Raw genomic sequence first — 14,675 nt, forward strand, 5'->3', positions numbered from 1 at the left:
GCTGAGCTGAGCTGAGCTCATTCTTTGCTCTTCATTCCCCTTTTTTTGTCTTTGTAGTAGAGAAGACACTGCTACCCTCAACACCATGATTGGGTTTGGGTCACGGGAGGTTGACCTAGAGAAGGCACCTCAGGTCGACAACTCCTACGAAAGCCGCAGCAATGAGACCACCAAGGTCTATGATCATAGCACCAATGCTGTCCCTGGCGAATCCTTCGAATATGGGAACTCGCTCTATGCGAAGATCCAGCGCCTCGCCGGTAAACTCAACGTCGAGCAGCGAGGCATTGAGCGTGTGCCTCCGGAGGAGCAGACGGATACGTCTTACTTCAACATCGGCAGCATGGTGTGTTCTACTCTTGACGGCCCAAGGGGCTTCTCACTGACCAGACCTAGTGGCTGGCCGCAAACATGGTCGTGAGCTCGTTCGCCATTGGTGTGCTCGGCAAGTCCCTGTTCTACTTGGGCTTCGTTGATGCCATCCTCGTCTGTCTCTTCTTCAACTTACTGGGAGTCTTAACCGTGTGTTTCTTCTCCTGCTTCGGTCCCACCTTCGGTTTGCGCCAGATGGTGCTCTCCCGTTTCTGGTTCGGATGGTGGCCCGTCAAGTTCAGTAAGTCTGAGCCAGCAATGTTGAGTTGTAGCGAGAAAACAGATGGAGTCCTAACATGACTGCCTCTATAGTCGCTGTGCTGAATGTCATCGCCTGTGTTGGATGGTCTGCGGCCAATGCCATTGTCGGTGCCCAGCTCCTCCACGCGGTCAACAGTGATGTTCCTGGGTTCGCTGGTATTCTTGTCATCACCTTTACGACTCTCTTCATCACCTTTGCCGGATACAAGGTCGTTCACGCCTACGAGTACTGGAGCTGGATCCCCACCTGCATCGTCTTCTTCATCGTACTTGGTTGCTTTGCCCACTCCGGCGATTTCATCAATCTCCCCATGGATGTAGGAACCTCTGAGCTCGGTAATGTCCTGTCGTTCGGTTCGACCACCTACGGTTTCGCAACTGGCTGGACCAGTTACGCCGCCGATTACACCGTCTACCAGCCGGCTACCCGCAGTCGTCGCAAGGTGTTCGGCGTTACCTGGCTCGGTTTGATCATTCCCCTTCTCTTCACTGAGATGCTGGGCATCGCCATCATGACCGCTACGGACCTGAACGGCGGTGACAACAAATATGCCGCTGGTTACCAGGCCTCCGGTAATGGTGGTCTGCTCAATGCCGTCCTTGAGCCTCTTGGGGGATTCGGCAAATTCTGTCTGGTCGTCTTGGCTTTGTCCATCATCGCCAACAATTGCCCCAACCTCTACTCTGTCTCTCTGACACTCCAAGTCCTGAGTCGCTACACTCAACGCGTTCCCCGTTTCATCTGGACTTTCCTCGGCGGCTGCGCTCCCTCGCCATCGCCATCCCCGGATATTCGGATTTCGAGACCGTCCTAAACAATTTCATGAACTTCATCGCGTACTGGCTATCCATCTACTCTGGAATCGCCGTCGCCGACCACTTTGTTTTCAAGCGCGGTTTCCGCGGCTATAACCCGGAGATCTACGACCAGCGCCACAAGCTCCCCTCGGAATTTCCGCGACTATCGCATTCTGCTTCGGTATCGCCGGTATGATCACCGGCATGAGTCAGACATGGTTTGTGGGTCCGATTGCCAAGCACGCCGGTGCTCTGCCCTACGGTGGTGATGTTGGCCTCGAGCTCGGCTTTGCCTTTTCATTTACCGTGTATTGTGCCTTGAGACCGTTCGAGCTTCGTTATTTCGGTCGGTAAAGTGGGTTCAATATTCTTGTACATAGCTTGGGCCGGAGTGTTTGGGATTGCATATTATATTTGTGCCTCAGTTTCAGGGTCTGTGGGAACTGTTATAATTGAACATGTTTGGACATTGACATCACCTATTCCTCAACTATCATTCTTAGACTGTCTTGTATATTGGCGAGTTCCCACACTGCATATCACCGTGAGGTTTCAGCATATGCACGGATCCCACAGCCCATCGCTCGCACTGATCAGGAACAAACCCTTTGCAAAAATTCCCACGGTTAACGTCACACTCCTCGAAACTCTGTCGTCTACGGGGTTTAGCCCTGCCATCCGTATCCGCAATGGGGATTCGCTTCGTCGGAATCTTCGGCTGAAGAGTCCAAGAGTGGAAACCACACGCGTGGAAACACTTACGCGTAGTCTTGACCGAATTACCAAAATTAAGAATCGCCTCACGATCCAACACCACATGTGCCGATGTAGAAGATCGGGCTTGGGTCAAGCGCCATACATGGATTCTTGAATTGAGAGGACACTGGGGAATTTCACGAGTCGTTTCTTACGTCGTTGCGGCCAACGCCTCGGGACGCGCTTTACGCGCCTTAGAGGGGAATCCGACCCCGCTCGTTTGACTTTGAAATTTCTAGTGTGAGTGAATGTGAGGCTGGAGGCTTGAAATGGAACAAGGCGGCGTGGAACGTATGAGTGGACTTGACGACAAGAAAATCATGATTGGTATCATCGCGGAAGTGGTGGATGAATTCTGGTGTTAAGATGTAGAAGTAGTGACAATATTGTCCTTGAAGTCCTCCTGCGATGTGATGAGGAATGTCGTGGTTTTTCCGGATAATACCGACGATATCTGAGCTTGCCTCTCCCGCCGGTCACTGGCACAATTCTTTATCTGTTGTTTGATAGATTCAGCTATTTTGTTTTCCTAGACTCCTCCGTCCATCCATTCTGGTTGATTTCTGACTGGTAGCAGTTGATCGAGAGCTTAATGCAACTTCGATACTGAGGAAAGGCTCTATCACATCCTTCCCGACGGAGGCGGCAAGTCCAGCACCCTCGCAGAGTTTTTTTATGGCTCATCATTGTCTGTACGTGAATATGTACGAACAAGAGGAATGGAGAGAAGTTTAATACTAAGCTCTGCCAAGAGTTTCGAGGAGAGCTACATGTTTGAACACTAGTCCCAAGAAGGTAGTCATATGATATCCATTACATAATCAGTCATTATCGTCGGCCTTTTGCTTTATCACGAGAAAGATGGAGGCTGAAAGTGAACTTCGAAAAAACCTAGGAAATTTCAGATTTCCAAGAATCTTCTAGGGCAAGGCCCAGATACAGAATAATTTTCATAAAAATTCATTGCCTTATTAGGACCAAAGATGGGGGCTAGAGTTTCAATTTATATTTCATAATTCAGATACTGTGCTAACCCACGAGGACCCGCTACCGATACCGACAGCTGAGATGACATATACTGAAAGTAACCATGTATGGGCACTAAGGAGAGACGGCATATGATAGGACATGTATTGGTAGATTAGTGATAGTTGCCCTTTCGGCGAAGCCGCCGGGCGTTAATAAACTGTGTGTGTGTGTGTGTGTGTGTGTGTGTGTGTGTGTGCAGAATTCGAAAACAGATTACCCCCGAGACGTTCAAGCTTTCTTTCCCAGCGCCCCACTTGGTTCACGCTAAACGGAATTCGGTCAGGGAAAGTCCCCACCATCTTTTCTTGATGTATTTCTGGTAGACCCGCCAGAATTACCATAATTACAGGTTCCGGCGTTGGACTGACCATATTGCCGTGGCCATACGCTAGAATGGGAGAGCAAATCACCTTCTAGGCACTGACGCTTTGTGGTTGTTGATACGGCGTAAATAATTCAATCCTAAGAATATAACCCTTTTAATGCCAGAATAACCGCGTCACGTAAAATAACGCACTCAAATGAAATTCCTATTCACTCCTACCTCAGTGCCCCTCCTAACCCTAATATTTATCCACCCACTAATACCACGGAAAAGCTGCTCAAATTTTTTATATAAATTTGCGAAGCTACTGCCGTTAAACGTATACTCTATTTATAAAATGATATAGAGTTAGTCACTACTGTGTCCACTATTAAAGTGCGAGAATCTTTTATTGTAGCGAGTGAATAATAACATATGCCCGCTTAAACTTACTTTAAATAAATTATCTCTGTGAAGAATCTACGTGTTCAGGGTAGAAGGCCTATCGGTCAGGTAAGGAAGAATGTCTGGACTGGAGTTTTGTGTTAAAAGAAGCAAGACTGATTCTTGCTAAGTCTACTGTAAGTTATCTGGAAACCCTCCCGTTTCAAGTACGAATCGGGTCCGAGACTTGCTTATTACACTGCGGGGTAAACCTTCACCGCTAGTCCTTAGTATTCCTTTATAGTAAGAAACCTGGTAATATCTAATTATCCGATAAAGAAAAGACCGCGCTTCACTACCTTATTAACGCCTTCTTATCCACTCTACTACTCCGATACTCCGACCTATAGCGACCTATCTGGCTAGAAACCGATATCTCAAAATATAGAATAGCAGGTGTGATATCCTAACTGGACAATTAGAATAACTGGCATCCGATCGCGTTCTGGTCCCGAAAGTTCACCGAAACGGAAGTGAATTATGGTACACCGGACCAAGAACTCTTTGCTATTGTGCACTCTTTCAAGCACTGGCGACATTACCTCGAGGGAAGTAACCATCAAATTGAAGTCTTATCCGATCATGCTAATCTGCAAGCATTTATGCGTCAACCCAAACTCATGTAGGCTTAGCGTATTTTAACTGGCGATGCTAAGACCCCCCAAGTGGCGATCTCACCTGCATCCCCGGTTTTCGTGGGCGGGTTTTGGGCGGGTTTTGGCGAGGCCTAGCCGTGGATAAGTCACGTGTCAAGCACTCGGCCCCATCTATGCTTTCACTGTCAAGATTTCAAGGGTGGTGATAGTAACTTTAAGCGACCAGAGGTGTGATCTCAGGCGAGCAAGCTAATAACATGAGAACTCCGCATCGATCGGAATCCTGGGAAACCGAGTGCACAGACAGCAAGAAAAAATGCAACTTACTAGAGTATGGAGTACAATTATCTTGCACCCTTGCAGGTTTCAAAGTGTTGTCTGCACTAGAAGACGGTTATGATTCCCCGCTAAAGAGTCACATGGGATGGTAGGAGAAATAGACGATCTTCCGGGTCCAGTTGTACGTATCTGACTTGAAGCCCTAACAGACCCGGTCCAGTTTCGGTCAGTCCAGTTCTCCCCAGCTCGGCAATCCAGACCAAGGAGACAGGCCAACCCAGCCGCATTGACGGAGTTAACAATCCGTTCGGCTGCGGATGAGATCGAACCAGGTCGCTGGGGTCCGTTGCGACACCAGGCACTTGGGCATAAGGTCCTGTATGTACTGTATATTACATCGTACGGAGGACTTACTCGGCGATGAACTCTTCCCTGGAACGGCGCTGAGTTCCTATGTCGTCTTGACCTTCAGAACGGATGTCGCTGGTCATTAATTACCTCTTAAGGCGAATACGTTAGCAGTCAGTGACTACTGCTAAGGAGCCTGGCCATCCTCACTCGGCAAAATCTGCCTGGTTGGCTAGCGCCTTGTATAAACCTGGTTTCTACTTCATTTAAACTTTCTAATTTTGTCCCTTTTCACTTGATAATTTGAGTTTATATCAACATGCAGAAACATACCGAGTAGAAGACGTTTGGGCCTTCAACATGACCCATGACCACCATCGTTTGGTCTAGGCCTCGGCAATTGAAGATCATAATCTGATATACGCGAAATACATGCACAATGGACCCAGATAGTCGAATTTCGCCGTGGAACAGATCTCAATTGATTGACTAGAGCTACATGCCAAGGAACTTGAAGGAAAACCGGAGAAGCCCATCTATAAGAAGAGAGGCGTTGGCATCTCTTCACACTCCTACCTCTCGTCTCGAGTATCTCCTTTCCTGACATCAAGTGCTTAACAATTAGCAGTCATAATAATATATATACTGCGTTGTGTGTCGGCTAGTGGCCGTTCTCTTGCAAATGTTGACAAGGCCTTTTTGCATTCTGCTCGCCGTGCTTTATTGCGCCGGTGCAGCTTCCGCCGGCTTGCTGGCTTGCCTCCGCGTGCGTTTTCTTCACTCTGTCGTCGCACCCATGCCAACAATCTGACTGTTATATCTCACAGGACCAATGCTCCCGCTCGGTCGCCGGCGTAATCCAACTTCTTGAACTTTCAGAACACAGAAATGACTGCCGCAGTTTCCTCGCCGTCACAGTCACGCCAGCGGTCTCCACTGTCACTGTGACGAGCCAGCAGACGGTTGAAGCGACTGTGACGACAACGCTAGTTGACACAACAGTGACCGAGTATGATACTGTCACTACTCTAGTGGAGACCTCAACGACTTCAACGGTTACCGTTACAGACTTCGTTGCGCGGCGAGATCAAGATCGAGGTGTTCGCCATTATGCAGTCACTTGTCGACCTACCCACATACCCCACTACGCAGCCTCTTGCTCCAAACCAGAGCAATTCAGCAGTGCCTGCTCTTGTCTAGGTATCCACGGGACCACTATCACAGCGCCGACCCCAGTAACGACCGTTACGGTGTCCCCGACCTTAACCCAAACGTCGACGGCTACAGTGGACACTACCGACTACACCACAATCGACGTCACGGCCACCTCGACTTTAGACGTTGCAGCCACATCTACCGTCAGTGTGACTTGTGCCTCGCCGTCTTCCTTATGCGGTACTTCTTGTGTGGATATCAGCACCGATGTCAACAACTGCGGGGCTTGTGGCAATGCTGTACGTCCCTTCTTCTCACTCAATCAGGCCTGATTACCTTGTCCTCGACTCCTTCTTCTCCTGCGGTCAAATATTGAGCACTAACACACTGCCATCGACCCGAACAGTGCGCATCCGGCTCCTCGTGCATCAATGGCATTTGCTCCAGTGGTTGTACGGACGCGCCTTGTGGCGTCAGTACGTCGTGCTCCCCTCAAATGGGGCCTGCTACTGCAAGAAAAGCGCCAGTGGGCCAACCTACTGCGTCAATCTCATTACCCAGGGTTCGGCCCAATCGTGCACGACAGACGCCGAATGCCCGATGTCCCAGATCTGTGCAACCGACACCTGCTTCGGATCCGTCTGCTTACCAGCGGACGGTTGTACGAACCCGACTTCACCATCACGGTTGTTTAGAAGGAACGGAAGAAACCTCAACTTGCCCGTGCGATAGCGCTACACCGTCAGAAAAAAAGTGGCTTACCAAGGCCTGGTAGATTCGGTGGATAGATATAGAGAGAGAGAGAGAGAGAGAGAGAGATGCAGAGAAGTGGGAATACTACAACGTGAACATTCTAGGCTCGAAAACACATGGCACTTCCCATGGTGGGACATGTACAGACTGTTTTAAATATCAATTCACAGAATCTTAGCAGCGCTGATACATTCCTACGGAGAATGACAGATGAGGGTCGGTCTGTTCCAAAGCTCGGAGGCTTTAATGGTACTTATTATGCTTGCTTGCGCATGTACTTCGTATATATTCCTGAGCTCTTATAATCCAATAATGTGATTACAGTATATGAGAATACTAGGTGCGCGACTCAGTGGTTGATGATATACGTTAGTAGCCACTCCGCACGAGATAGTCTTCTGGAGAGAGATGGGAATAAACTCTTCGTTCCCTAAATACTGATCTATTCACAGTAGATATCAAGATTAAATAGAGGTATAAAAGTTGGATCTCTAAGGAGTTAGTCAGCGGTACGGCAGTTGTAGATACAGAGCTATAACTACTAACTCCCTATTATCTTAAAGCACACCAAACATCATTATCGAATCAAATTGTTCTTTCCTACCTAGTACCACGAGTTGGGACCGAAGTATCCCTTGGCAGGCAGGCTTCACCGCTAGTCCTTAGTATTCCTTTCCACTACTCCTACTACTACTACTACTACTACTACTACTACTACTACTACTACTACTACTACTACTACTACTACTACTACTACTACTACTACTACTACTACTACTACTACTACTACTACTGCTGCTGCTATCTATAAGCTATAGTTAACACCCACATTTTGATTGCATAGCGCTGGGATAAAAGTCACAAATTTTTCTTAAATTCTAATACTAAAATGAAAAGTGTGAAAATAGTTAGATATTTCTACTATAAGTAAAGTATAGCATCACGTGTCGCGAGTCCGTGGACAATATATTTACACTAACCAACTCGTTAGGCGGTAAGCTACCTATTACGCTATATTTATTATAAAACTGGATTTAGGTAGAAGATTCTTTACTACACCCCAACGCTAAGTGACGGTAAATTGGGCGCCGAAAAAGGCTACTTTTGACGCCCGTTTTAAGCGTCTTATTGACCAGAATATTAGTCATTGGAGTATCACGTGATTTGCTTCGGCCCACTTTTATAGTGCTCTCACTGAGTGCTCAGGGAGCGCTCCCCTGAGCACTTATGATTGCTCAGGGATCAGCTCACCCTTCACTTAGGGTGCTCAGGACAGACAATTAGGCATGCCCGTTATTGTCTGTCCTCTCTGACATCCGGGTATAACCGCTTATTAGAAAAATAGAAAGGTTTTTTTGCTAGGTACCGAGCCACCTTAAGCCTTCTTTCCTAATATTTAAAGAGTCTTCCCCCCGTTAAATCGTAGCTCCTACTCTATACACTTTATCTAAGTGTTTTCATTTCTTCTTCATAACTAGCTTTCCCTGGGTCTCAGTTATTACCGCTCTCTTTCTATACTCTTCTTATTAGACCTCGCACTCACCCGCCCCGCGGGTCCAAGATCAGGAACCTCCACCCGCACCTCCGAGGGTCAGGGTCTAACCTCACCGACCCTAACCCTGACCCTGACCCTCTAAGGGTCTCTGCATATGCAACTAGGATATATAAGAAGCATACCAAAAATCCTAGTGGATAGTGCATCAGCTATAAAGCTTGCTGAAAATCCTGAATTTCACAAAAAATCAAAGCATATAGGTATAACCTATCATTTTACTAGGCAGGCTATAATAGAGAAAAAGATATCTCTTATTAAAGTGCCATCTAAATATAACCTAGCTGATTTCTTAACAAAGAATGTGAATAAAACTATACACAATTCTTTAATACAGCTAGCAAATTTAGGCACTATTTATAAGCCAAAACCCTAGATATATATAGAGGAACTCTATATAAAGAGGGTCTATATGCTATAAAAACCTATATATATAGATTAAGGGGGAGTGTCAGCATATTCAAGGACTGTCAGCATTACCTTTGTCAGCATTATCAAGGACTGTCAGCATTACCTTTAGTCATCCAAGAAGACTATGATCTTTATAATTGGTCAGGTAAATACGAAAAGCCACCTAATTATAATAGGTCTATTAAAAGGTGTTCTATGGATAGACTATTAATGATGCCTTGATATAGGTCTAGACTATTGATGATACCTTGACATAGGTCTAGACTATTAATGATGCCTTGACAATAGGTCTAGACTATTAATGATGCCTTGACAATAGGTCTAGACTATTAATGATGCCTTGACAACTAAAAATGATGCCTAGACTATGATTGATTTCAAAGCAAGACAGGCCTAGACTTAAAACAATGCAAGTCTAATATAGGCCTAGAATATTGTTGATTGGATATAAATATGTCCGCAATTCTCTACAAGAAAAAAATAATTCTTCTTCAATCATCATATCATACCCTGAGGTTTCCTATTAAGGAAATATTCTTTTATTCATCGAAGGATAAAAGACTTGATCTCCCATTTGATCTCCCACTGGATCTCCCACAGGGTCCCTTAAGGGTCACCCGCGGAGGGTCTGTCAGACCCTTAAATATATAATTTCTCAGCGCCTTTCCTAATTCGGACGTATAAAATTAATGATTTAGCTTATAAAAATACTATTATTTATAGCTATTCTAATATCTATTTCTATTATTCCTTAATCGTATACTAATATCTACGAAATTTAAAGAAATTAGATTATAAATAGATAACTTATGTATCGTTACCTTAGTATTCTGAAATTTAACTTAAAATATATAGTGGGTAGCTAGTTTTTAAGGGGGGTTATAAAAAGTTAAGAGTTTTGTTACGGAAATATATATTAAAGGTAGAGTGAGAGTGCTATATTTATACGATAGTAAATATATCTTTTTTTTAAAAAACTAAAAATACCCTAAATCGAAATCTTTCTTCGGTTATAAAATAAATAGAGACTTATTTAAATAATTACGAATTTAGATTCCTCGTAGGTATTCTAGTTATTATATAAAATAAGTTTAAAGATCTAGATTATTAGACTTAGATATTTTTAATTATAAAACTTAAGACTATATAACTAAAGGGTTACCCTAAGGGTCTTAAGGGTTACTCTCTTCGCGACCTAATTAGATAAGAGAATTTTAGCTAAGTGAGGGCCTATAGGATAATATATTAACTTATATCTTCGCGTAACTAGGGTAAACGGATTCCCCTTATATAATAGCTTTTTTGTCTAAAACCTTTATAAGTCCTTTTATTCTACCTCTTTATAACCTATATATCTACTATATCCTAAATCTCTAATATATATCTATCCTCGGTAATTAAGAGGGTTAGAATAGATAAGTTATAATACCTTATCCCGGATAATACTCTATTTATAAGCCTATTCCTATTAAGCTAGCTTACCTTTAATATAACACTTAATACTTTACGGAGAGTACCTTTAGTACCTAATAGCCTTATATAAATTAAACCCGACTAAGTGAACTAATTCCTATTATATAAAGATAAAATAAGTAAGGAGTTTATAACTTAGTAGCTCTAAATAGATTTTAGAAAAAAGAAATAGATTAATTAGGACAGAAAGTATTAAATAAGTTACTAGGATAGCTTTAAGTAGGTAGCTTATATAAAGGATAGAAAGCCTAAATAATATATATAAGATATCGGAAGGTTCTTAACTATTTAGCTATTAGATATATTAGTACCTTATTAATATATAAATATCTTAAAGGGCTATAATATTAGAAAAGAATAGGTAAACTAAGTATCTATAAGCTACTTATATAGGCTATATATATAACTTAGACTATCCCTTAGCTTTAAATTAATCGATTATTAACTCACTAAGATTAGCGAGCACCTACCTAGGTATTTAATTAGAATACCTAGGAATAGAAGCTTCTAAATCTAATTATTATATTATATTTACCCTTCCTTTTCCTTAAGTATTAAGAGTTCTATAATCTTATCTTATACGCGTAACTAGCTCTGATAATACTAATTATTCCTTCTCAGAAGATAATATATATAAGGCTCTATTAATTTATTACTAAAAACTAAATAATTATCCTCTAAAGTCTACCGCTAGGTATAAAGCTATCTCTTATATTATTAATAGATATTACTATTCAAGTAAGTATTTATAATAATTATAGCTTACTTCTTAGATTAGGACTAAATATATCGCGAAGTTCTCCTTAGCTTTAAATCTCTATCTAATATATATTTAGGCACTGACCTTAGTAAGATTATTATATAGATTCTCTGATAATATAAAATTATTAACTATATCCTCGCGGTTATTACCGATAATATATTAAATAATATAATACTTATAGCTATAGTAAATAATATAATTTAGGCTCTTTAGCTTAATATAGATTTAATAATTATTTAAGTGCCTTATATTATATATATTATTTAAATTAGTCTTATAGATCTACTTAGAAAGATAAAGGTAACTCCTAAGAATAATATCGCGGAACTAAAGTAAAAAGATAATTATATATAAGTATTACGCGCTCGATAGTAAAAGCGAGAGATCGCTAATACGCTAAATAAGGTTAGTCTCTTAATTATTATTATATAATAATTAATCTTTAAATTTATTATCTATATATAAATTTCTAGGTTCGCTATCTTACTATTTATATTAATATAAGCCTATAATATCGCGAAGCCTTCTATAACCTTTAGCCTAATAAGCTAAAGCTTATATCTATCTAGGACGTATAAACTTAATAGAACTTAATATATCTTATACTTTACTAGGCTAAGAGACTTTAAGCTACTTTTAATACCTTTTACTCGTAATATAACTAACCTTATTTTGCACTTAGCGTAGAAGAGTAGCGATAAATTAACTAGCTCTTATTTATCTTATAGCCTTTCTATAAATATATAATAGTTATTTATACGATAATAGACTTAAGTATTTATTTAGTCTTTAATTTCTATAATAAGCTTTTTAATTATCTTAAAAAGTCTATTTATTAACTCTAGCGAAAGAAGATTATATAAAAGTAGCTTATATTTTCCTTACTAAAGGTAGCGTAAAAGAAACTATTAAACTACTATAATATAATAGATAATAAAAAAGGCGACCTTTATATTATTAGTACGATCTTAGCTCCTATAAATAAGCTATAGTTCTGTTTAATAAAGGACTAGGAGTTAAATAACCCAGAAAAGGACTAAAAAAGAATTTATTATAAAAATCTTAAGTCTTTCTTTAGGTCGTATAACGAGCGTCTTCCGCGAGATAAGCTATAATTAGATAGTTAGTTATCGATAATAATAATAATAGATACGGATTTAATATTTAAAGACTTATAATAATTATTATCTCCGTAATATAATAAGCTTATAAGATATCTTAAAAGTCGTACGTTCTTCCTTCTTTCTTACTAAATTATATTAAATCCTTATTTTAATAATTATATAAGGCTCCTCTTAGATATTCTAGAAAGAGTATAAATACGAGTTTCCCGTACTTATAAGCCTTACGTAGGATATAATATCGATTCTAATAATTAGAGTAGGGGTAGAATGCCTCTTTAACTCTGCCCGGGATATCTATTATTATCGATAAGGCTCGTTAAAGCTAAAGATAATTTATAATATTATACTCTAGATATATATAATAAGATTTAACCTTTATAAGTAGAAGCGGCTTATCCTATAAGAATATCTCTTATATTAAGAGATTATAGCGATAACTAAGGCTAATAAAACCTAGGATAAATTCTTTAATCTAATTAGTAATACTAAGAAAAATAAAATATAGACTTAGGATAGGGAGTCCTTTCTATAGTCTTATATAACGATAGCTAATCTTAAAGGGATAGAGATTATAGATTATAATAAGAATAATAAGGATAATAATAATAATATTAACCTTCCTTTACTTAATATCTAATAATATATATTTAGTAAGAAGCGTAAGCGCTTAAAGCTACTTAATAGCTACGTACTTAGGTCTTAATAATTTATTATTTATTCTATATACTAATCTAATTATATAATATTTTTTTCCCACTTTATAAAGGCTAATATTATAGCTAAAGAAGCCTATTTTTAATAGCCGTTAGAATCTACTTATACTATAGCTCTTAGTCCCTAATATCCTTTTCTAATAGCTATCAGAAAAGGTAACGCCGTAGCAAAATACCCCTAAATAATAATAGCCGTCAGAAAACTAGAACTACTCGGTATCAAAAATTACTAATAAATACACAGAAAAACCCCCGGAATCCGTATAACTTATGTATAAACGAGTAAGTCACATTTTCTACCTATTTATCCTGTTTGTGGACCCTAAGGGTGACCCTAAGGGTGACCCTCAGAGGGTCGGATATATAGGTGCCTAACCCTCAGGGTCTAGAAATCGGACCCTCCACCCGCCAAGAGGAGGTGCGGGTGGAGGGTCAGGGTCACCCGCGGGTGAGTGCCAGGTCTAAATCGGAGAGCTTAAAGTAAGCGCAGATACTATATTAAGAGTAGACACGACCAACGGAACGGACGTTTTCGAGGCCCCTGATCTATATCTGTGACCATGAGGCTCTCTGGTATCATTTTACAGGACCCGGTAGGACTGAAGTCTTGTGCGATTACATGTCCCCGCCAGGAGGACGCCTTAGATCTCAACCCGACGACTAGTGACCTCAAGGGTAATTAGAACGAGGTCTAGGGGACAGTGACATAGGCTCCAGAGCCCAAGACTAGTAACCCCAGTCCATAGCCAGAGGACACAGGTCTAGTGACCTAAAAGGTCCTGAGAAAGCGGTCCCAGGACGTGCATCGGTGAAGGGTATGTCATCTGTGGTTGCATCTTTCAGCCTTTTAGTGCGCACCAACATACAGTATTTGAATATGCACAGAGCGCACAAGAGACTACCACGCAACTTATAATTATCGAATAGGGGAAGTCTTAGGGCTAACGGGAGGTGGTAGGTAATGTAGGGGAATATACGCCCCCACCATCTTGTGGGTTGCGTGGATGCACATGTTGCTTTTTTCGAACAGCTGATGATTCTAGCCACACTCTTTAGCTCAATAGCAACACTGTTGAGACAGGGCTCACAACAACAAATAGTCGACTGAGCGCCGTGCTCAGCAGGCCAGCATCACTGATTGGCGCCGCAGCCGTGTAACCCCAACATTTGGAATTCGTAAAGGAATGGTGTAACATCAACCGCTGATCATGGCTAGTTAGAGCCAAATTATGGTGCAATAATATTGGTCTCTGTCAATTAATGTATCACAGTACATGATATGGGAGTGGTTGTGTACTGATAGCTCTGTAGCTGTGCTATGAGGTAAAATTATAGTGGTTTTTAAGGAAGACGCCCGTTCCTCACCGGGTATAAAGCCTCGCTATCTACCTTCCTCGCCGGCTTCTGCTACTCCTATCCCGAATTCTGATTTCTTTATGGTAACCGTGAAAATGAATTTATTCTTCTTTTTTTTGACCCTTGCTGCGGCACAGCTCAGTCCCGGTTTCTATACAAAATCCTGCCCAAGAGCACCCAACATTATA

The 14,675-nt window shown here is 41.4% G+C and overlaps 2 protein-coding genes across 2 annotated transcripts; both read left to right on the plus strand.

Moving 5' to 3' along the window:
• Positions 1 to 85: 85 nt before the first annotated feature.
• N7477_008601 (cytosine permease) lies at positions 86 to 1,785 on the plus strand (the record flags this gene model as incomplete). Its single annotated transcript, XM_056970264.1, has 5 exons — positions 86 to 346; positions 397 to 613; positions 685 to 1,282; positions 1,339 to 1,621; positions 1,672 to 1,785. 5 exons carry the CDS (start codon positions 86 to 88, stop codon positions 1,783 to 1,785), a joined length of 1,473 nt encoding a protein of 490 aa, XP_056820296.1.
• Positions 1,786 to 5,869: 4,084 nt separating this feature from the next.
• N7477_008602 (lipase esterase family protein) lies at positions 5,870 to 7,037 on the plus strand (the record flags this gene model as incomplete). Its single annotated transcript, XM_056970265.1, has 3 exons — positions 5,870 to 5,953; positions 6,015 to 6,641; positions 6,864 to 7,037. 3 exons carry the CDS (start codon positions 5,870 to 5,872, stop codon positions 7,035 to 7,037), a joined length of 885 nt encoding a protein of 294 aa, XP_056820297.1.
• Between the last annotated feature and the right edge of the window lie 7,638 nt (positions 7,038 to 14,675).

The sequence above is a fragment of the Penicillium maclennaniae genome (genome assembly GCF_028827695.1).
Source record: "Penicillium maclennaniae strain IBT 15551 chromosome Unknown utg000007l:1.0-4884863.0:1.0-4888362.0, whole genome shotgun sequence".
NCBI lineage: Eukaryota > Fungi > Ascomycota > Eurotiomycetes > Eurotiales > Aspergillaceae > Penicillium > Penicillium maclennaniae.